Source organism: Pseudophryne corroboree, chromosome 10, assembly GCF_028390025.1.
Source record: "Pseudophryne corroboree isolate aPseCor3 chromosome 10, aPseCor3.hap2, whole genome shotgun sequence".
Lineage (NCBI taxonomy): Eukaryota > Metazoa > Chordata > Amphibia > Anura > Myobatrachidae > Pseudophryne > Pseudophryne corroboree.
The window spans coordinates 75647660-75671184 of record NC_086453.1 but is presented as its reverse complement, the minus strand read 5'-3'; the positions used below and the strand labels follow the sequence as shown (position 1 = coordinate 75671184).

At 45.2% G+C, this 23525-nt stretch overlaps 1 protein-coding gene and 1 long non-coding RNA gene across 4 annotated transcripts in view; one reads left to right on the top strand and one right to left on the bottom strand.

Annotated features, from left to right (window-relative positions):
* LOC134966060 (uncharacterized) overlaps positions 1 to 23525 on the top strand; it is a 173113-nt gene that overhangs the window by 26806 nt on the left and 122782 nt on the right. The window lies entirely within an intron of this gene.
* On the bottom strand, positions 15 to 23222 carry LOC134966058 (chemerin-like receptor 2). The gene is made up of 3 exons (XM_063942521.1): positions 23147 to 23222; positions 7138 to 7205; positions 15 to 1848 (listed from the first exon to the last, which is right to left on the bottom strand). Exon 3 carries the CDS (start codon positions 1815 to 1817, stop codon positions 732 to 734), a length of 1086 nt encoding a protein of 361 aa, XP_063798591.1. The 5' UTR covers positions 1818 to 1848; positions 7138 to 7205; positions 23147 to 23222; the 3' UTR covers positions 15 to 731.

Genomic DNA, 23525 nt, shown 5'->3' with positions numbered 1-23525 from the left:
CACAAAGTTACCTATACTTTTTATTTATTTATTTATTTATTAACAGTTTCTTATGTAGCGCAGCAAATTCCATTGCACTTTACAATTGGAAACAAAAATAATAAAACAAAACTGGGTAATAACAAACAGTCATAGAGGTAGGAAGGCCCTGCTCATAAGCTTTACAATCTATTGGGAAATAGGCATTGATACACAAGGATAGGTGCTATCTATTGCATAATTGTCCACCAGATTTCAAAGGTTCTTGGTGGGCTGTTTGATAAGGTCACTCAGTGATGTTGGCCAGGGGTCAGGAGGATGGGAGAGTGAAGAGAGAAAATATGTGAGGATATGTGTGGACTGTATAGATGGGATGTAACTGGATAGAAAAGCTTATGAAGGTTGAGTGAGTGGTTCTGGAATGTGATAAGCCAGCCTGAAGAGGTGAGTTTTTGGGGGAACGCTTGAAGTTTTGGAGACTAGGGGAGAGTCTTATTGCTGATGCCAATGTATTAAATCAGGTTTGTTTAACCTTACATAAAAATGTTGCTTTAAATCTCACTGATAATTTGCTGAAATATCAACACAGAGGTAATTGTGAAACATTTCAGGCAGATAAGGTAGTCTTGGATAAAAGAGGAAATTATAACTGGATGCAGCTATCTTGGAAAAAATATGTACAGTACATAAAAAAATGATGGAATAAAGCTCTGTGCTGTGGGTAATTACCTACAGTATCCTCTGGTTTCATCTTAGACCAGCTGAGAGTCAGAGGTAGACTTGCTCTTAGACTGTAAATCTGCTTGCAGAGAATCCTCAGTGAAAGCTCTCTCAAATATAGACTGGAAAGATGTCCAGAATTTATCCTTGAAATCTCGACCAATGAAGACATAGAGAAAAGGATTAACGCAGCTGTTAATGAATGCCAGGCTGGAGGTAAGTGGAATTCCAACTTGTAGCACATCACTGAGATCTGCCCCATAGCTTGCAGACCATTCAAGGAAGGAAAAGACATGATAAGGAAACCAGCAGACAAAGAATGAAATGATGACAGCTACAATAATTTTGAATGGCTTGGTAGATGTGGTAATGTGATTTCTTTGGATACGTAGTACAAGCACCGTGTAACATAATATAATGATGGAGAAAGGAATAGCAAAGCCTACAATGAATCTCATTATCACAGTGTCCCTATGTCTTGATATAAACAGGTCTCCTTCATCCTCAGCAAAGTTGTTAAAACAGAACACTCTCCCATTGTGTAGAAAGGTATCTCTAAATATAAAGTAAGGTAAACTGAAAATAAAAGCCAAGATCCAAACACACAGGACAACAATGGAAGCCAGTCTTGGGGTTCGATGGTTCTGACACCAAACAGGAAAAATGACAGAAATACAGCGATCTATACTGATAACGGTGAGCAAGAAGACGCTGGCAAATAGATTGAGAAAGGCAACTGTACTGTTCAACTTGCAAATAAATCTTCCAAAGGGCCAATGAAAACCAAGAGCAATGTAGACAACGCTCAAGGGGAGAAAAAATGTGAAGATAAAATCAGCTATCGCCAGATTTAAGAACCACATGACGTTGACTGTCTTTTTCATCCGGAAGACACTGAACCAGATGACCAGGCCATTTCCTGTTGTCCCCAGTAGAAAAGCCAAAGAGTAGATCACCATAGAGAAAACATGAAGGACAGAGATTCCTGCATTGTCTGAGACATCTTCGTAATCCATATACGTGGGATTTTCAATAGTGTTGTCATAGATATTTGCAGTAACGCCCCACACTCGTTTGGTGGTATTTGGTGTCAAATAGAAATTTGTAGTGTTGTCCATTTTTTTGAGGGTGAAGAAAGAGGAAGCAGTTCTGCAAAGATAATTCAACAAAAGTGTGAGATTAAACTTCATATTCATACAGTTTCAAAAACATCAGTTTTCTAGATAAAGTTGCTACATGACATGGTTATTATAACGTTTACTGGCCCTCATTCCGAGTTGATCGCTCGCTAGCTAGTTTTAGCAGTCATGCAAACGCGTAGTCGCCGCCCACAGGGGAGTGTATTTTAGCATAGCAGGAGTGCGAACGCCTTTGCAGCAGAGCGCCTGCAAACACATTTTGTGAAGAACAAGACCAGCCCTGTAGTTACTTATTCTGTGCGATGATTGCTGCGACGAGTGACACAGTAATGACGTCATATACCCGCCCAGCAAACGCCTGGCCACGCCTGCATTTTTCCAAACACTCCCAGAAAACGGTCAGTTGCCACCCAGAAACACCCACTTCCTGTCAATCTCCTTGCGTCTGCCAGTGCGACTGAAAGCGTTGCTAGACCCTGTGCAAAACCACAATGTTCATTGTACCCGTATGACGCGCGTGCGCATGGCGGTGCATACGCAGATTAGCCATGATCGCTGCGCTGCGAAAATCTGTAGCGAGCGATCAACGCGGAATGAGGGCCATAGACCCTTCAGTTTTGTGTATTGTCCTGGTGGAACTAAAAAAGTTTCTACTAAAATGACCTGATCAGATGATGTTTATAGTTTTCTGATTTCTTGTTGGCATCCTACTGCAGATCCAGTCTGATCCTGTGTTCCGATTTTATCTACTGTCAATTTATCTAATGTTCCCTGACAAGCTGAATGCTCTCTAATTTTTGGCCACTACCTCACTCTGTACTTATTATTACTCCTGCTCAGCACATTTTCCTGGACTGTGAACCTCATTTATAAAGCACCGTTAGGAGCATATTTATGAAAACATTTTGTGGAAAATCCTCTGAAAAATAATAATTTTTGGTGAATACTCACACAATTTATGCATCCCCTGGATACACAAGAAGAACTGCAGTAAATATTGGAGTTATCTGCTGCAGTTCCTCCAATTCCGATCACAAAAGCAGCCCCTATGGGGGGGGGGGGGGGGGGGCTCCTAAATTGTCCAATTCTAGCTATAATTTTGCTTCCCAACATTCACTGGAAGAGCTTGTGACCCAGGAATACAATATTGCTAAATTCTAGCAAAAACATTCATCTTCACTTGGTCCCAGTAGCTCACACTGTGTTCAGATGGCATTAATGTTAGAACCCGTATGATCCGGGACAGTGCGGCCCATAAATAGTCATCAGGCTCTATGTGCTGTACAGCCCCTTTGTGGTGTGCATTGCAATGCCATGGTTACCTATTATTATTATTATTATTATTACCAGTTATTTATATAGCGCACACATATTCCGCAGCGCTGTACAGAGAATATTTGCCCATTCACATCAGTCCCTGCCCCAGTGGAGCTTACACTCTATATTCCCTATCACATGTACACGCTCACGCTAGGGTTAATTTTGTTGGGAGCCAATTAACCTACCAGTATATTTTTGGAATGTGGGAGGAAACCGGAGTACCCGGAGGAAACCCACACAAGTTAGGGCCATGGTGGGAATTGAACCCATGACCTCAGTGCTGTGAGGCAGTAATGCTAACCATTACACCATCCGTACTGCCCTGATACATTTCTTATGGGTGTAACCATTGGTGATCATTCAGGGATCAGTCTCCAGTATGGGTCATTAGGTCAGCGGGTTCCAGCTGTTGCTTGGCAGCCGGGACGCTGCGTCACTCTGCCGCATGGGCCGCAGGTCCTACCTGTTGCTGAGCGACCAAGACGCTGGGTGGCTGCAGGGCTTTCTGGGTCTAGATTAACTTGACAGCTTGGCTGTACATACATTCGCGCAGCTGATGTGAATATGTCATTAGAGAGGCTGGTCCTCTCCATAGCTGCTGATTGGTTCTTTTCTTTGTTATCACCTAGGCAGTGCGGCACCTCCAATGCCGGTGATAGCTTAAACCTTAGTGCTGCTGCCTGGTTTGTTCAATGTGTATCGTTGTTCTGGTCTCCTGCTCTGCATATGCCTACCATTTTTGTTTCTAGTTACTATGTTCTCATGGAACTTTATTTTAGTATCTACTAACTGCAATAAATACTGTTTCTACACAGTGAATGCCATCTATGCTGATTAGCAACTGCAAAGCCATAATGTATGTGGCCATGCTTACTCAGTGATTACCATTCTGCTGATTACAATCTTGAACTACAGTATTAGTACCTCTGCTATTCAAGAGTATGCTGTGCTGGACTTTATGCTGCTATTATTGCTGAAAGGTATTCAGGTTACATACTGTATGGATTCTGAGTTGCCGCCATTATCACAAGTCTTGTAGTTATGGATAATTGTCTGCTTTTAACCCATGTGCAATCCTGGTGCTCTAGCCTGCAATTAATCCAACTTATGTTGGTTCTGGAAACTACCTCTACTCTTTCAGTGTATTTTTATTTACACCCGTCAATACTTTGTGATCACCCTTGCATTGAATGAGCCCCTACTGCCTAAATTTAGGTCCAGCTGACTGCCTAAGTACTGGTGAGTGTATAAAACTCTATGAGAACAATGGGTTGTTGTTATTGGCAGAAGATGTCAGTAGGAGGCTTTAGGGGTCTCATTCACATGCTGGGGTGTTTCATAACAGTGAGTTAGTCAGTTGGGGCATTTAGCCCCTTATAGCTTCCATTCACTCAATGCACTGAGCTGGTGATATTCTGAGGACATTCTGAAACATTCTGAGAAAGACTGAAGTCTGATGAACTCTTGTCTGAAATCATTGCTAAGAGATTTCTATCCTGCTCACAGTTTCATGTTTGGAATCATGGAAATAATCTACTGTGCTCTGTGCCCCCTTTTCACAGGTGGGGTGTAGGTAAGTGGTTATAGGTGGAATGTGGGAATATAGTGCTGTCCTTGGTCTATAAAACTCTAATCAGATATTTTTTAAAAAAGCTAAAGAAGTCAAAAGGACCTTGGGCCCAATAAGATATTATCCAAATGCAAATTAATTAAATAAAATCTGAGTCAATTAAATTATAATAACAAAAAAATGTCATGAAGGTTAACAACAGAAGCACACCTGAATTTTTACAGCATACAAGATTGGGCCTGCACCCCTGTATTTTTATAGCATACAGGACCAGTGTGGTTTTATTTTAACAGCAGCTGCACCCCTGAATTTTTACAGCATACAGGAGTACAGTGCCCCTGCCCCCTGCACAACTCAGTGACAGCCAGGAAAGCAAAACCCATGTACAGCTGCAGCACCCCTAACAGCACATAAAACACCAGTGACAGCCAGGACAGCACCCCTAACAGCACAGGTACACTACAGGCTAAGGAGCAACACCCCAACAGAGCACACACTGACCTCACCTGACGCCACCACCCACAGAGAGACCGAGGTCTGTCTCCCTCACTCTCCACGTCCGGAGAGAAAATGGCAATGATGCGCGGCTGTTTATATGGAATCCAAAACCTGCGAGAATCCGACAGCGGGATGATGACATTTTGCCTCGTTCTAGTTCCCGAGTCTGGCGGGAAGTCCCGAGCCAGACACGGATCTGGGCTCGGTCACTGAAGTTCGGGGGGATTCGGTTCTCTGGGAACCGAACCTGCTCATCTCTAATTTAAACCTTTTTCAGACCTACATCACAATACCAGGTATTTGTGCTTGAATGCGCATCAACCAGGAACTAGGTAGGTCTGAATGCAATGAATGATCCCATCCAGAGTCACTGAGTTGAGACCAGGGAATTTGCCGGCGTGCTGGACCTGACAATTTCCCGGATATGATGTCTGAAAGGGGTATTAGTAACAGCACTAATAGGTGCAGCAAAAGGCTCAGCGACTGTCCCATTGAATGTACTGCATATATTTCATGTCAGTTGTATTTTATTTTACTGAATGTGCAAATTTGTGATTTGCATGTATATACAATTGTTTCATGCCTGTCTTGACTATATAGGACCTGCATGTCAGAATTTAATGAAATCAGATTTTATTTAATTAACTTGCATTTGGTTAATATCGTGTTGTGCCCAAGGTCGTTTGACTTCTTCTGGTTGGGATCATGTTGGAGTCTGTTCACAGTTTCTTATTTGGAATCCTGCGGCCAATTCAGTAAGGATAGTAAATGCTGCCAATCAGCAGAATTTGCTATCCTTTTGCCCAGCATGCTGACCAGCGCCTCCCCCCCTGCAACAAGCAGAGATTGCGATCATCTCGCAATTTCTGCTTGTCATCAGCAATTAAGGATGACTCCTGCCTGCGGCCGCAAGATTCCCGGCGCCATCTTACCTGTCGTGGCGGCTGCGTGTGACATCATGCAGCCGCCACGACCACGCTCCCAACATGCCCCCGTTCGCCCCGCACTCCCCACCGATCGGAACACACCGCCCCCACAATGCTATGTCTCCTCCCTGGAAACGGAGCATTGCCGCCCCGCGACCGCCTCTGCCTGATTGACAGGCAGAGGCGATCGCATTTTCTGCGGCCCCCCGCAGAAAATGCAGATGCATGCGCAGTACGGTCTGCTGCGCATGCGCCCGTGGCCCCTCCGCAATAATTCCGGTTGGATCGCAATTTGCGATCCAACCTGAATTTGCCCCCATATCTGGATGTTCCTTGTTTGCCACAGAACCTGCTTATTACATTGCATCTACCTTTTCCATGTCGACCTTTTGACCTTGTTACCTTGCATGTCGACCATTTGGGGTCGACCTATTGACTGTCTATCTTCTTACTGTAAATAATTGGACCCTATTCAGTAAGGATTGCAAATTCTGCTTTATAGCAGAATTTGCAATCCTTTTGCTCACATGCTGGGGGACGCCCATAGCAGGGCAAGGCTGCACAGCATGCTAACCACCGCCCCCCCCCCCCCTTCCCCTCTGCGATGCGCTCAAATTGCGGTCGCACTATAATTTCAGCATGTTCGCAAAAATTGTGCATGCCTCCTGCTGGCGCAGCGTCGGCAAGAGGCCCACCGCCATCTTTTTGATCGGAGCAGCTGCATGTGACTTCACGCAGCCATCCGGATCATGCCCCCCTCACCGATTGCGATCCAACCCGAATAAGGTCCAATTGACCGGATAACACTGCAATTTGGGTTTGACCTGATTCCTAACAGTTAGCCCTTAGTAGTCCGTGGGCAATTGTTATGTGGCTTAATCTAAAGAGGTGATGGCGAAAGGTTAATAAACATGACGTACCAAATGGGATTATATTGTCACAAATGTTCAGATTAATACTGTACATATAATGTGGGTGTACTCACATCTTGTGATTGTCTATAGGTACAATGTCCTATGAAGCACTTGCAGTGTAGTACTCTGATCCTCGTAGCTGCATATGTAGAAAAGCAGAAAGGATGATTTTTTTTTTTGTGTAATACTTTATTGAACAACACTTTTGGAGAGATTTTTTTTAAATCAAGTTTTATTTTTTTAAATGTTTAATAGAGTTTTCTCGGATCTAATAAAATCAATCGATTATAGCTGTGGTATAATTGTGTACGGTGCCAGCCTAGAACAACCGCGCTGGACACTATACACATGGCCTAACCTGGTGGTGTGACCTTACTCACTGCAACTAAAAGGAGTCTTATGCACCACTGCCTACCCACCGCTTGCATGCCTACCCACCACTTGCATGCCTCCTTACTGCTTGCATGTGTACCTGCTTCTCGCCCCCTGAAACAGATTAAACTTGTTTCTCTGGCCACCCGCACTCAGAAACCCAGTCCCACTCACCAGTTTACCCACCTGCCTTAACATTTCTGAAGATCAATCACATGAGAAGTTTCCTGTGCTGTTTTAAGTATGCTTGACCAGCAGTAAAAACTAAAAACCCATCAAAATAATTAACAGTGGGAATGAAGGGGAGCTAGCATCTTGCAGTATTGTAAACACTTTGCTGTTTGAATTGCTTCATCCCTCTTATTACCTTCCCTCTTTTTAAAAAGAGTCATGAAGGGAGATAAAGGGAGAATAATGAAAGACAGGGAAATGGGGTAGAGGTGAAGGGGACAGACATGAGAAACAATTAATTGGAACGGGCAGATACAGGAGACAAGGGAAATGAGGAAGACAGAGATAAGAGACAGATGGGTGAAGAGGCAGAGATAGGAGACAGGGAGATGGTTAGTGAGGGGGACAGAGATGAGAGACAGAAATCTGGGGGGCAGAGGTAAGAGTCAAGAATAATGGAGGAAGGAAGAGATGAGAGACAGGGAGATTGGGATGAGGGGACAGAAAGGAGAGCATGGAGAGGGTGGGTGGTAAGAGATGAGACAGGTAGACAAAGGTGAGAGGGACATAGATAAAAGACAGGTAGATGATTATGAGGGGGACAGAGATGAAAGAAAGGGAGACATGGAATTGAGTGAGACAGACATGAGATACATGAGGAGGATGGAAATAAGAGACTTAGAGATGGTATGTGAGGGGTACAGAGATGAGAGACAGGGAAAAAAGAGGGTGATCAAGACACAGAGACGAGAGACAGGAAGATGGAGCAGAGATGAGTGATAGGCCAGGGGTCAGGGATAAGAGACACAGAGACTTCAAGTCAGAAATGAGAGACAAGGAGCTGGGGGCAGAAAAAAGATCTAGTGAGACAAGGGTCAGAGATGAGAGGCAAGGAGAGATAAGTGGTTGAGGGAGAAAGAGATGAGAGATAGGGAGAGGGTGGAAGGCAAGATGGCAAGAGACAGGAAGATGGGATGAGATGGGAGACAGGGGGCCGAGATGAGAGATAGGGAGATGTAGGTCAGATATGAGAGACAGGAGATGAGAGAAAGGGAGATGGAGGGTGAAGGGGCAGAGATGACAGACTGGAGGACAGAGATAAGAGACAGGTAGGTGGCAATATGAGGATAGAAATAAGACCTGGGACAGAAAAAAAGAGACAGAGAAACAGGAGAGGGTAAATGTAACAGAGATAAGAGATACATAGACCAAGGGTCAGGGATGATAGACACAGAGACTGTGGGTTGGAAATGAGAAAGAGCGAAAAGGGAGGCAGAGTAGAGAGACAGGTAGACAGGAGAAAGAGATGAAAGGCAAGGAGATAGGGGTAAATGGGTCAAAGAGGTAAGACATGAAGAGGCTAGGGGAAAGAGGATAAGAGACAGGAAGATGGGGTCAAGGAATACAGAGAAAAAGACAGACAGATAGGGGTGAGAGGGACAGAGATGATAGACGAGGAGGCAAAATGATTGAAAGTGAGATTGGCATGAGGGGGTGTTGCAAACAAAGGGATGCATGAATACTGTATAATAGAGAGCCATACTTTTGGATTGGCTGAGACCCAAAGCAGATGCACAGAGTCTAGCACACTGGTTGTTTTCACCAGGGACCTCCACAAGGGGATTTGGGCTTCAGTGCTCTGTGTCAGTAAAGTTCTAGCTGTGACTGGTGGTTCCAGGCTGGGTTGCGGTTGGGAGGTGGACTCTCCGGGATGGAAGTGACCTGAAGGGTTAAAGCTCATAGATACCCCTGACATGACAGCTGCAAGTGGGACCTCTGAACTGAGTTCTGATTGGGAGACGGTCTCTCTGGGATGGAATCGGGCTGGTTGTATAAAGTTCCTTCGCATGAAGCACTAATGACTTGAAGACGCGGATAATGAAGGAAGTAGACTGACACGGGTACTGATGATTTGAAGGAGAATACCTGGAGAACCTGGGACACTGGTATACCGCGATCTGGAGCCACACCACCCCCTCACAGACCGGAGCGGTGACGGAGATAGCTGTAGCGGAGCGGCATCAGCGGTTGGACTTACATGGTGCAGGTACAGGACTGGGAGCATGTGAGCTTAGACAGACGGAGACTGTAAAACACAGAGCTGCAATTAACAATAGAAACCAGGGGCAAGAGAACACTTTGGAAACTGGGAGCACAGAGCACTAGCATGCAGACTAGATTGTGTGAAACGTTGCACTGGCGTCAGAATGCCCCAGAATGCTCCCAGAAATACCCTGTGCCCTGCTGGGATTGGTGCAGCCGAAATTACCTGACACAGGCCTCCGATTGGTCCCCACAAGTCATGTGCAGAACCAAGATGGTGGCGCCCATCACCCAGAGCCGCCGGGACTCTTAGCCGCATGGAGCTCTCGCCTGCTGCCCCCACCCTCCTCCCGGAAATCAGCCGCTCACCAGCTGACACTCCTGCCAGCCGCTTCTGCCCACCGCAGCGCTGCCGGGGAAGCAACCACAGCGTCCGGACCGGTAAGTGCTGGCTCCCGGCGGTGATACTCCCGCTGGCCATGACACTCTAGACATTCAGCTCGCGGCCCTCTGTTTGGGTTCCTAAGTACAAGGCTGGTGTGCACTGGTTTTTGGCACTGGTAAGTTGCCATAAAGTGTGTAGAGGAGGAGTCACCAAGATAGATAGAAAACACAGGAATGGAGACAGAAACCGGGAACAGAACACAAAGGTGGTAGGATATGGGAAACAGGACACAGTAGTAGCAGGGAACTTGAACTATACATGGGGATGACAGTACGTGCTGGAATTTGCACAGGAAAGCACTAAGGGGGTCAATTAGATCTGATTGCTGCTGTGCGTTTTCACACAGCAGGTGATCAGATCTGAACTGCGCATGCGTCTGAGCCATGATGCCCAGGTGCATCGGACAGCTACAACGGGGATCACTGGTCAGCGATGGGGTGGTGCCAAGGATCCATTAGCACGGGCGTTAGCAAGGGTATTGACAGGAAGGGGGAGTTTGTGGGTGGCAACTGACCATTTTCAGGGAGTGTCCGGAAAAACGCAGGTGGGCTCAAGTGTTTTCAGGGAGGGTGTCTGGCCTCAGCTCCGGCCCCGATCAGCAGGATTCAATTGCACTGGTAGAGTAAGTCCTGGGCTGCGCAAAGAATGCACAAACAGCTCAGGTACACATGCGATCGCACACTTGCCAAGCTAAAATACACTCCCCCTGTAGGCGGCGACTATCTGATCGCAGGACAGCAAAAAACGCAGCCCAGTTATCAGATCTGAATGACCCCCTAGGTTGGAACGCTGGAGTTCAGTGTGAAAGCCTATAATCCAGCACTGTGTGCTCAGAGACTGACTTTTATAGGAATGAGAGTTGAAACTGGTGCCAACTGTGCCATCACATTTGGCACCCCTTCCCCTTTAAATCTAGAACAGAGTGTCACCCACATCCTTATGGGAGCCGCAGCCGCCTGTTCTTAACCAGAAGCAAGAGAAGCCAGTAGTGGAAGTAGTGCTGCGGGTGCTGCCGACCACTCGTCCATTGAGGAGAACCAGCCATACCTGGCGACCAAAACTGCCAGATCCAGTAAGTAAACCACGATTTCCGCTGTGCCGTGACAGGGGTACAGAGATGAGAGACAGAGAGAAGGGGATGGGGAGGATAGAGATGAGAAATAGGAGTAGAGATGAGAAACGGAGATATGGATAATGGTGACAGAGATGAGAGACAGGGGAGACAAACCTACAATGTTGGAAACAATAACTAGTGAGCCGGATAATAATGAGTCCAAAATACAGTGCTAGTAAAGGTAGAATGATAGATACAGTATTGAGGGAAAGAGAGAGATAGGTTTATAGCTAAATGTACTTACTGTATATACAGTATACAAATATTAATTCATAAAAATATTTAAACTGCCCATTATATGTTTGTATTACACAACTTTTCATAAGTGGTCCACTGGGTGGTGATGTTGTTAAAAAAATGAAAATAGCTTCACCAAATGTAAATGCAATACACTAGACAGACATAGAGCTACAGGAAAGGGGGATGTGGAAGGAAAAGAATGTTTTTTGTGGTTTACTGTATGTGTCAATTTGCAGTTTGAGAAATTGTGAAAATGTTGTTTGGATGTTTCCTCATGACTATTTTGACTACTCTATTAAGTTAGTCATGCAATTCTGTATAATATTTGGATTCATTCAGTGTTTATAAAGTACTTATGTTTTCTATTTGTTGTATATGCAACCTGAAAATAGTCATACGTCACATTATGCTACAACTGTGCTGCAATACTTACAGAGCCAAATTTTTGGATGTGACAAAATACATTAGAGTTATGTTAAATGCACACTAATATTGAATATTTGACAAAAGGAGAGGCTGGTGGGGTCTTATAATCACAACTCTTAACGAATCCAATCGCCACCTCTTCCTGTGGTGTGAACAGGTGTTGGGTCAAACCACGAGCCGGGTTGAGACCGTGTTCAACCTTGCTCGTTACCCGGGTTGGAATACTGGGTCACTCAACCCGGGCTATTTCAACTGGGCTGGACCCATTCAAACTATGCAGCAACTCGTATTGAAAGGGGTATTAGTGACCTAGAAAGAAACTGAGGTTCGTATGGTTTTGATGTGACATCAGCAGTGCCAGATTACCATATAGTCAGAGTAGGCACTGCTCTATGGGCTCCACATCTTTTAGGGGCCCCACAACAGAGGATCAAATTAATATTAATTTGATCTTGAAAGAAAATGAAACTCAAGCTTTCTTTAAATGTTTCCAAAAGATAGAAAAAATGAACTCAAGAAACAAAAACTTTACATATAAGACTCTATAGGGAAAATACTGTATTAATGTAATGTACCCATTAACAACATAAAGTACATAAACCACAGACATCAGATTCACATTACAGTTTCCAGATCGTAGACCAGTGGTTCGCAAACTTTTTTGAATCACGGCGCCCTAAAGTATCAGAATTTTCGTCACGGCACCCCTAGGCCAAAAGATTCTTATTAATAAATTTAGAAAAAAATATTACATTAATTAAATTGTGTTTATTTGTCATCCTTAGGCTTAGTTATGTAGTGAGGGACTGGATTCGCTTCTGGTTGTCCACATAATTTATGATTGGAACTTGGAAGCCACCAGTACTGGTTTTGCCGATTGCATAGACCATAAATAATTATAATTGGTCCTGGACCACCAATACAAGGCACCACTGCAATTGTCCCGAGGCACCCCAGGATGCCACGGCACACAGTTTGAGAACCACTGTCGTAGACTGTTGATTATTAACATTAAAAATATATTAAGACATCATTTGCGAGGTGGGCCACGAGGTTTCAGCTGCCTAGGGGCCTCCACAGGGTTTAATCTGGCACTGGACATCAGAAAGGGGAGCAATAAAGGACAAATATGACGCTTGAAACTCAGTGCACTAAAAGTTGGTATTCCGATAATGCTTCTGTGGAACTTTACTTTGTCCTAGTTATGCAATGAATCCCAACTTGAAATAACTGCTCTGCAGAGGAACCTAATGGAGGCATCCCACAACGGGATGTGGCGCAGGTGAGACTGTGTTTATACAACATAAAGCCCTTATCCCCAACAATTTTCCTTTTCAATTCAAGCACCTGCAGTTTCCTGTAAGCATCTGCTTCACTATGGTGATCACCAAGTCAAAGGGGCAAACACTCAGGGCTGCAAGTGTAGATCTCAGGACCAGCTGCTTCTCCCATGGGCAGCTTTATGTGGCTTGCTCACCAGTTAGTAGCCCCAAGCATCTTTTTGTGCTAATCCTTGAAGAAAAAACTGCAAATATTGGACCCTGGGCCTGATTCATTACCGATCGCTGCTGTGCATTTTCGCACAGCGGGCGATCAGGTACTAACTGCACATGTGCACGCACGTCGGACAACAACAAAGGGGTGAGAAAAATCAGATTGCACGGGCGTACACAAGGTGATTGACAGGAGGAAGCCGTTTGTGGTTGGTAACTGAGCATTTGTTGGGAGTGTCCGGAAAAATGCAGGCGTGTCCAGGTGTTTTCAGGGAGGGTGTCTGACATCAGCTCCGGCCCCGATCAGCCTGTTCTCATCACACTGGAGGAGTAAGTCCTGGGCTGCGCAGAGACTGCACACAGTGGATTTTTGCAGCTCGGCGTACGCATGGGATCGCAAACTTGCACAGCGAAGTTATTCTCTTTCCCTGGAGGCGGCGACTATCTGAACGCAGGACAGCAAAGTTAGCAGCCCAGCGATCAGGTCTGAATCACCCCCCCCCCCCCCTATTCAGTAAGGATTGCAAATTCTGCTTTTTAGCAGAATTTTTAATCATTTGACTCTCATGCTGGGAGCCACCCATCGCAGGGCATGCTAATCGCCGCCCCCCATCTGTGGCCAGCACTAATTGCGATTGCACCGCAATTAGTGCGTGGTCGCAGAAATGAGCGGGGAAGCCTGCTGCCGGTGCAACCTGGCCGCAACGGCAGGAGGCCCGCCGCCATCTTTTTGATCATAGCAGCTGCATGGGATGTCACGCTGCCATCCTGATAACGCTGCCGCCAAGCCCCCATTTGGAAGCCGCTGCCCCCGCAATGCTCTGTCTCCGCCTTGGAAACGGAGCATTGCAGACGGGCCCTGCGCATGCGCCCACCGGGCGAACGCAGAAATTCTGGTTGGATCGTGACTGTGTTCCAACCTGAATTAGGTCCATTGTTTACAAAGACATTTTGTGATCAGTGTGTACAATATAAAATATACATCACAATATTGGATGGCACTACTGTCTTTGTAAAATAAGTTCCGTTGAGCAACAGACATCCACGCGAGTGAAGCCGTGTACAAATGCAATAAAGTGGTTGTTATTCTGTGGTTTAGAAAGTTACATTGTTTTTACATGCTGTTATCTAGGGTAGTGTCAGATATACAAACATCCCCTCAAGGATGTAACACATCGCACATCAGCTGATGCTACAGATGACAAACGAACCTTCATGCAACATTGGCAACACCATAATACAGGTTGAGTATCCCATATCCAAATATTCCGAAATACGGAATATTCCGAAATACGGACATTTTTGACTGAGAGTGAAATAGTGAAACCTTTGTTTTTTGATGGCTTAATGTACACAAACTTTGTTTAATACACATAGGTATTAAAAATATTGTATTAAATGACCTTCAGGCTGTGTGTATAAGGTGTATATGAAACATAAATGAATTGTGTGAATGTACACACACTTTGTTTAATGCACAAAGTTATAAAAAAATATTGGCTAAAATTACCTTCAGGCTGTGTGTATAAGGTGTCAATGTAACATAAATGCATTATGTGCTTAGATTTAGGTCCCATCATCATGATATCTCATTATGGTATGCAATTATTCCAAAATACGGAAAAATCCCATATCCAAAATACTTCTGGTCCCAAGCATTTTGGATAAGGGATACTCAACCTGTATACGTAAAACGGTAGTTGTAATGCTACTTAAAGCATTTTATCCATGCTGGGCATTATAAATTTAAACATGATGCTTTCCCAGAATGTTTAAAGTCATCATGCCACCGCTGTGTCGGGACACTGACACCATCATTCTCGTTGCATAGTCGTTAACATAGGGGGTGATGTACTAAGCAGTGGAAAGAGTGGACTAGTGAAGAATTTGCCCATAGTAACCCATCAGCACTGGCGTATCTATAACGGGTGCACGGTGTGCGGTGCACACGGACCCCTGTGTCCAGGGTAGCTGACACACCGCACATCCTGCACCCATTTAAGTATATTAACGTCTTCGTCGGCCCAGCACTAGTTGCACAGCGGCAAAAATCTCTCGTAAAATTGCCGCCGCGGCTATTTTCTGTTGATTTGCGCATAAGCAGTAAGCATATCCCCGGAAACGTGACAAGGGCGCCATGTTCCTAGAGATCGGCGCATGCACAGTAGTCTCTGGCACAATGCCAGAGTCTACAGGGCCGCCGAAGAGGAGGGGACCCAATTGGAGACTGCACACAGGTTCTCTCTAAAAAGGTCCTCTGCCAATCAGACTTGATAAATGCTACATTGAAGCTGCTGAGTTGCTATGGGCAACTTCTCTACTGGTCTAATTGCCCCTTTTTTTCATTGCTTGATACATAACCCATGCATCCCATAAAAATAAGTTACACACTGAGAGTGGGGCTGGCCGAGCAGAGCTCCCTGCTCAGCTGCCTTTTTTCAGCCCACCCACCCTACCTGCAGTCGGTATATAGATAGATGGGGGTGTGCCTCGAGACTAGGCGCACCTGACTCATAGCACCCCCCATGAGCCATGGACATGCCTCCCTTAACATATGCATGCAAAGTCACATGACAGGAATGATTTACAGCCCCAGTCTGTCTCTAGTCATCACCCATTACATAGAACATTTAAAAAAATAAGGGAGCATTAGGTTAGTGAGTACAGACACTTAGGGGCCTATTTATCACCATCGGCATCCAAGGATGCAGATGTGAGGTGATAAAATTGCCCATAATCGCAGTGCGATAATTGATTACATCGCAGGGATGTATCAATTATCGCATGTAGGGACAGAGCATGCGAGCAAGCTCTGTTCCCGCGATGAAACTCCGCAGCATCATCGGGGTATTTTTCTATAAAAATACCCCGATGTCCTGCTGCGCATGTGCCACCATCGCCGCTACCCGCCGCCGCCGGGTCAACCCCCTCCATCGTGACTACCACCGTGCCGTGGACCCCCCCGCAGGTCAATATACTCACCAGTCCAGGGGGCCGGTCACTGATGCTCCTGCAGGGCTGCCAGGTGCCGGATCCTGGTTGCTTCTGTGACCCCCGGTGCTGTAAAGTGTGCTGCCGCATTGTACCATCACTTTACTGCACCGATCACCAGTTGCCTGGACTGGTAAGTATGTGGGATTTTGTTACTTTTTCTTTTTTGTTTTAAACAGTGATCAGCCTGTGTGTCCATAGGACACACATAGCTGAACACTGGAGGCCGGTCCTCACTCAGCTTTCTCTGCCAGGGGGGCACAGAAAGCTGGGCAAAGGCTGCAGATCGCAATGCTGCCCAGTGATATCGCCAACCTTAGCTGGCGTTATTATCACAGGGCTCACTGCAGTGTTTTTTTTTTTTTAATTTTTTTTAGTAAATTCGGACACATCACATTTCCCATTATAAGTATGGGGAATGCGATGTGGCTTACTAAAAAATGTGCAATTACAATTAAAGGGTTTGGAGCAGTTTTTTTATTAATTATTTTACATTATTTTAGTAAAAATAATGATAATAAATAGGCCTCTTAGACAGTACAGATATTCTTATTAATCCTTGCCAGCCACGGTTAATAGCCTGTTGTTCATAAGTTAAGTTGCCAGAGAGTATGATTCAGCAGATAGTTTGTGCCCATACCGTTTCTTTCTATTACAGACTAGTTAAAACCAGAGGCGTCACTGGGTGTGGTGACACCCGGTGCGCACCCTTTATATGCCAGGGCACCGGAGGCGCGCTCACTGCAAAAAGAGGGCGTGGTCTTGCGGGATAATCACTCTGGGGGCGTGCCCTGCATCTCTGGAGATGCTGGGCTGTACTGGGCTGCCCCCGGAGACAGTCTCCGTGCGCTGTCGGCTCCTCTTCTATGACAGGAGCCGGGTGCTGCAGGATACTTTCACACTGCAGCACCTGGCTCCTGTCACTGCGGAGGAGCCCAGAGTGTGGTGTCACCCCTTCCAGGAGTCACACCTGGGTGCGGGCCGCACCCCCCGCACCCGCCTTGTGATGCCATTGGTAAAAACCCTTTACAGTGGTGGCCAAAATTGTGGACACTTTTTGGTCTTTGAATGCTTATAAAAACTGTTTCAGTTCACGCAGTGCAATGATTCATATATCAAATGAAAGGAAATTTAATGCTGAATTCAACACAATACACAGAGGTCAAATATTTGCATTACTAGGGCAGTTATGCTACTTTCAGTCAGTCAAAGAAGCACAGATGCGTGAGATTCAAGAAGCGGATTGTAGTGACAGCTACTACCAGCCAATCGGATTCGTCATTCTGAGGACCAATCAGCTGCCATTTATGAGCAGGTGCAAGGTCATGTTCAAAGGTGGGAAAGGTCAGTTTGGCGGTTTCATTTTGCAGAATAAAGTTGGTTACTGAAGGGCAATTACGGATGGATGTTTGTGTGTATTGTTTAGTGCTATTGACGGTGTAAAAAATAAATACAACAATGTCGTCCAGGCAAAGTGGTGACTGGTCACCCAGGAAGAGATCCAGGACTGTGGTGTTATGTGAAAATGGTCTTTCGTATGGCGCAATTGCGAGAGAAGTTGGTGGGAATGTGATAACATCAGGAGTACTAAAGTTTTGTTTACGCTATCAGGAAACACAATCTATACAATACAAGAACGGTACGGAGAAGACTAACGGAGGTTGGCCTAAAAGGTAGGATTCCCCGGAAAAGCCATTCCTGAAAAAAGCAGCTGCAGAAACGAATACAGTGGGCAAAAGAACACATTGCATGGACATGTTACATCTGCCCACCTGCAGTGCACATGGTTTTGCCCAATTGCTTACTTTTTTGGTTTGCTGACAAACCTGAATAACCTCCTATATACACCAGTGCTGGCATGTGTAAGCTGACCAGTCCCCGCAGAAGGCCAGTAGTCACCAGAAGGGTCTGTGCATGGCCTGTGTGTGGTGTGGGAGGGGTGAGCACAGGACCCCACCCCTCCACCAGCGTACAGTATATATAAAGCAGCTGAGTCGGTTATCTGCCTCCTCACTCTCATCAGCAGCAGCACTGACCACTCCTCTTCCCCATCACCGCACTGCTCACACCACACAAGGTCTCACCCCTTCCTGCCAGACTGATTCACCTTCTCCCCCTGCCAGTAAGTAGCCATGTGTCCCCAGTGCCTCCGCTCTGAGTGCTGCGGGACCGTCTGGTGGTTCATGCCAGCACCGTAACTACCTGGGTGCCAGGTGTGCCTGGCACATAGCGCATGGCCCGCGGCTTGTAATGAGTCAAATTGACTCATTACAAGCCGCCTGTTCTGTGCCGTGCGCCGCGCTGGAGGAGAGCAGCAGCGCCAGAGGCAGAGAAGGAGGAGGAGGGAGGGGGACTGGAGCCGCAGCAGCGCTATGTCATTGGTAGTAGCGCCGCTGCAGCAGTCCCCTCTCCATCTGTATTGGCTGCCCGGCGCTGCTGTGAATGCTGGGATGCGGTTCCCTCATCCCAGCATTCACAGCGGCGGGCAGCCAATGCGAAAAGAGAGGGTGCTGCTGCAGCGGCGCTACTACCAATGACATAGCGCTGCTGCAGCTCCAGTCCCCATCCCTCCTCCTCCTTCTCCCCTGCGGCTGCCCGGGATCTCTGCCAGCATGAGGAGCCTGACTGCCAGCGGGGAGAGATGGTAAGTATCTCTCTCTTTCTTTCTCTCTCTCTCTCTTCTGCCACAATGTGTAAAAAGGGGGACTGGCTGCCGTAGTGTGTAAAAAGAGGGACGCTGGCTGCCGTAATGTGTAATAAGAGGACGCTGTCTGCCGAAATGTGTAAAAAGGGGGACGCTGTCTGCCGTAATGTGTAAAAAAGGGGACGCTGTCTGCCGTAATGTGTAAAAAGGGGGACTGTCTTCCGTAATGTGTAAAAAGGGGGACTGTCTGCCGTAAAGTGTAAAAAGGGGACGCTTTCTGCCGTAATGTGTAAAAAGGGGGACACTGTCTGCCGTAATGTGTAAAAACGGGGACGCTGTCTGCCGTAATGTGTAAAAAGGGGCTCTACCTGGTGTAGTGGCGCTACTGTGCAGCGTAATTTAAATAATGGAGACTACTGTGCCCCGTAGTATGAATAGGTAATATTTTGTGGCCACGCCCCTTCCCCATGAAGCCATGCCCCTATATATTTTTCACGCGTCTGCGGAGCGCACTGCCCCTATCTTGCATGGGGGGGGGGGAGCCAATGCCGTTTCTTGCACACAGCGCTAAAATGCCTAGTTACAGCACTGGCTCCTGCATCCGTTTTCTGGTTACTGCTGCAACTTGTTGCTGAGGAGGGGGTGCAGAGTATGCAGTATATGGCAGGAGCAGTATATGGAGGAGGGGGTCTCCTTTATATAGGGGGCACTATATGGAAGAGTATGGGGGTGCACTATGTATATAAGGGCAGTATATGGTTGGGAGTACAGAATATGGTGTGTGTGTGTGTGTGTGTGTGTGTGTGTGTGTGTGTCCCTAATGGAGCTCCAGTGGGCACCCTCCAGTGGCCGCCAGCGGCACCACAGAGATGAGAAGCAGCGTTAGCGTTTTATATATATAGAGATATATTATATTCTTTGGCCCTAATGTAAGTGCCTGGGATCTGCGGGCAATGGTGTGACTATGGTAAAACCAATCTAGTGGATTTCTCACAGAAATGGTGCTATTACCAATAAATCACAGTCTTTTACATGTGAGATGTTCGCCGTTATTATCATTGGGATTGGTGCTACATGACTATGAGGTCTGCGTTCTAGATGATTGGTTGGTATATGTATACAGGTTGAGTATCCCATATCCAAATATTCCGAAATACGGAATATTCCGAAATACGGACTTTTTTGAGTGAGAGTGAGATAGTGAAACCTTTGTTTTTTGATGGCTCAATGTACACAAACTTTGTTTAATACACAAAGTTATTAAAAATATTGTATTAAATGACCTTAAGGCTGTGTGTATAAGGTGTATATGAAACATAAATGAATTGTGTGAATGTAGACACACTTTGTGTAATGCACAAAGTTATGAAAAATATTGGCTAAAATGACCTTTAGGCTGTGTTTATAAGGTGTATATGTAACATAAATGCATTCTGTGCTTAGATTTAGGTCCCATCACCATGATATCTCATTATGGTATGCAATTATTCCAAAATACGGAAAAATCCCATATCCAAAATACCTCTGGTCCCAAGCATTTTGGATAAGGGATACTCAACCTGTATATATGCAGAGATACATTTGACACTATAATCCTCCAAGACTGACAGGGGCCTCACATACTATTACATTATTTGCTGTTAGGGACGATATTTTATTCACTACCAAACTTAGTGAGTAAAAAGTAATTATAAAAAAAATGCAAAATATAAAATGTGACACACATAAAAGTTGCAGCTTTTAATTCCAAGCGTAATTCTTGCTTAGTGTATTGTAATAAAGTGTCCTTGTACTGTACAATACTATACTATAGACCATACAGTAAAATAACTTCTTTAAGCTATGTCATAGATAAGCCATGAGGCTGAGAGGACATTAGAACTGTCTGTATTGTGTGTGTTAGAGAAGAGAACATGTGTGTGTTAGAACAAGGGCCCTCATTCCGAGTTGTTCGCTCGCTAGCTGCTTTTAGCAGCAGTGCAAATGCTAAGCCGCCGCCCTCTGGGAGTGTATCTTAGCTTAGCAGAAGTGCGAACGAAAGGATCACAAAACAGTGCCAAAATTTTTTCAAGCAGTTTCCGAGTAGCTGCAGACCTACTCTACCTTGCGATCACTCCAGTCTATTAAGTTCCTGTTTTGACGTCACAAACACGCCCTGCGTTCGGCCAGCCACGCCCCCGTTTCCCCAGGCATGCCTGTGTTTTTATCTGACACGCCTGCGTTTTTCATCACACTCCCGGAAAATAGACAGTTACCTCCCAGAAACGCCCCTTTCCTGTCAATCACTCACCGATCAGTAGTGCAACTGAAAAGCGTCGCTAGACCTTGTGTGAAACTGCATCGGCATTTGTGAAAGTACTTTGCGCGAGCGCACTGTGCACCATACGCATGCGCAGAAGTGCCGATTTTTAGCCTGATCGCTGCGCTGCGAACGACGGCAGCTAGCGATCAACTCGGAATGACCCCCAATATACGTTGTGATTTGTGCCCTTACTGTACCCAGTGGTGCTTAGTGGGGGGGGCGGGTCTGCTTCCCCCCCTCCCCTTTCCTATTGCAGACAGCCCCGGCACTTGGAACGGTGAGAGAGAGGAGTGACTGCAGCAGCCTCTCTCCCCTGCTCAGCACACACGCTGCTGTGTGCTGTGCTGGGGAGAGAGGCAGCTGCAGAATCTCCTCTCTCCCTGGCTGCATGATGTGCAGAGGGAGGGTGATCGATCGCACCCGCCCACATACGACACCTGTGCCCATCAACCCCCGTGCAGCACCCCCCTAAGATTTTTTTATATTTACTAAGAAGGGGGGCCAGCCACACCTCCATTCATTGGCCACACCCTCTACCATTACCTGGGCCCGGCACAGCTGTCGGCTTCCCTGACTGTACCAATGGGCTACCAAACATGAACTGCACCTAGAAGGTGCAAACAGAATATATAGTATAAGTAGAGACCAACATTTTTCTACTTGACAAAGGTGAGTTAATCAGTGCCTCAGTCCTTTTGAGTCAGACATCTGTGCTCAAGCATGAATATCCTTCAAACCCGGACTGTTAGTATGCCTTGAGTACCGAGCTTGGAAACACTGATCTAATGTCTCTATATTAGCAATGATTATCAGCTCTGCCATTAAACATAAATGAACATTTTGTGTACAGAGTAAAATACTCTGTCTTCTTAGTCAGTCAAAACCAATAATAATAAATATCTATACATTGAAATATTCTCCATGAAAAGAACACAGATTTAAACGTAGTTACAGCCAGGTTAGAAATGTTTATAATACAGTAGATGGACTACAACTAAAGAAGGGTGACAGTCCCTGTATACACTATAGTAACTAAGACCTCAGTCACTATTGTCCCACCCCAGTAATTAAATGCTAGTGTAGTATTCAGGGCTCCACAGCAATACCTATGTCAACACAATTTACATTATAAGCTCTGATAATAAATTATTTTATTAGCAATTAATTAAAAATAGCATAAAAATGTTAATAGTAATAGTACAGTACATACTGCTTAAAGTGTTAGTAAATAGCAAAAATATAAGATAGAAGTTGTGTAACATACCAGCTACTGACTGTGTTGCCTGCAGTCATGAATCCAGTATTAAATAAGCAATACAATCTGCATTATACTATTCTATATTTAATTCAAATTTGGGTGTTAGCTGAGAAACTTTTTAAAGTTAATCTTATCTGTTCCTGTATTCAACAGTTTGCCTTATATTTGCAGTCAATAACTGGAGGAATATGATCAGGAGATTAATGTGCTACAGTAGTTACCCTACCCTGCCAATGAGTAACAATTTGTAATATACTGTACAGTGACGTGTTTAATAAATAAATAAATATATATATATATATATATACACACACACACACACACACACACACACACACACACACACACACACACAGGGAAGCAAATATAATTAATTTCTAAATGAAAAATACTGTATTATCCTTATAGAGATTTATTTTCCAGTATTGATAGATATGATCTTGCTTGATTTATATATGAAAATGACCCTGGAAAGTTTTATTTGCAAAGTGCTACACAAGCTTGCTGCTCATTTGTCAGGAAAGGTGATCAAATGTGTAGTCTGTGTTGTTGCTTATAATTGTACAATAAAATCTACTCACCTTAAGTTTCTATGGTGCCAGCTGGCTGCAGATCCTCGTATTGCAGTGAACAACAGGTCCCAGATAGCATGATCTGTGCACACAAAGGGGAAGGGATGAACACACAGGGGAGGTCTTAAAAAAGGGGAAAAAAAACTTTTCGCCTCTGAACCCTTACATTGCAACATATGAGTCCTGTACTGCATCATCTGAAGAGGGTGTTCATTATATTATTATACCTACCTGTATAACAAAAAGATTTTTGGAGCTTAATATATTTTAATAAGATCACAGTTACCATAGGCTTTTATGGTTCTGTTTTTAAATGTACTCAAGAGATATTTGAACTATCTTGTGGAAATCGTTTCCAATTTTTGACAATATTTAAAAAGAGCAGAAA

What these genes read in the sequence shown, in the direction of transcription:
- LOC134966058 (XM_063942521.1), bottom strand. Translation starts at nt 1,817, where the DNA reads ATGGACAACACTACAAATTTCTATTTGACACCAAATACCACCAAACGA.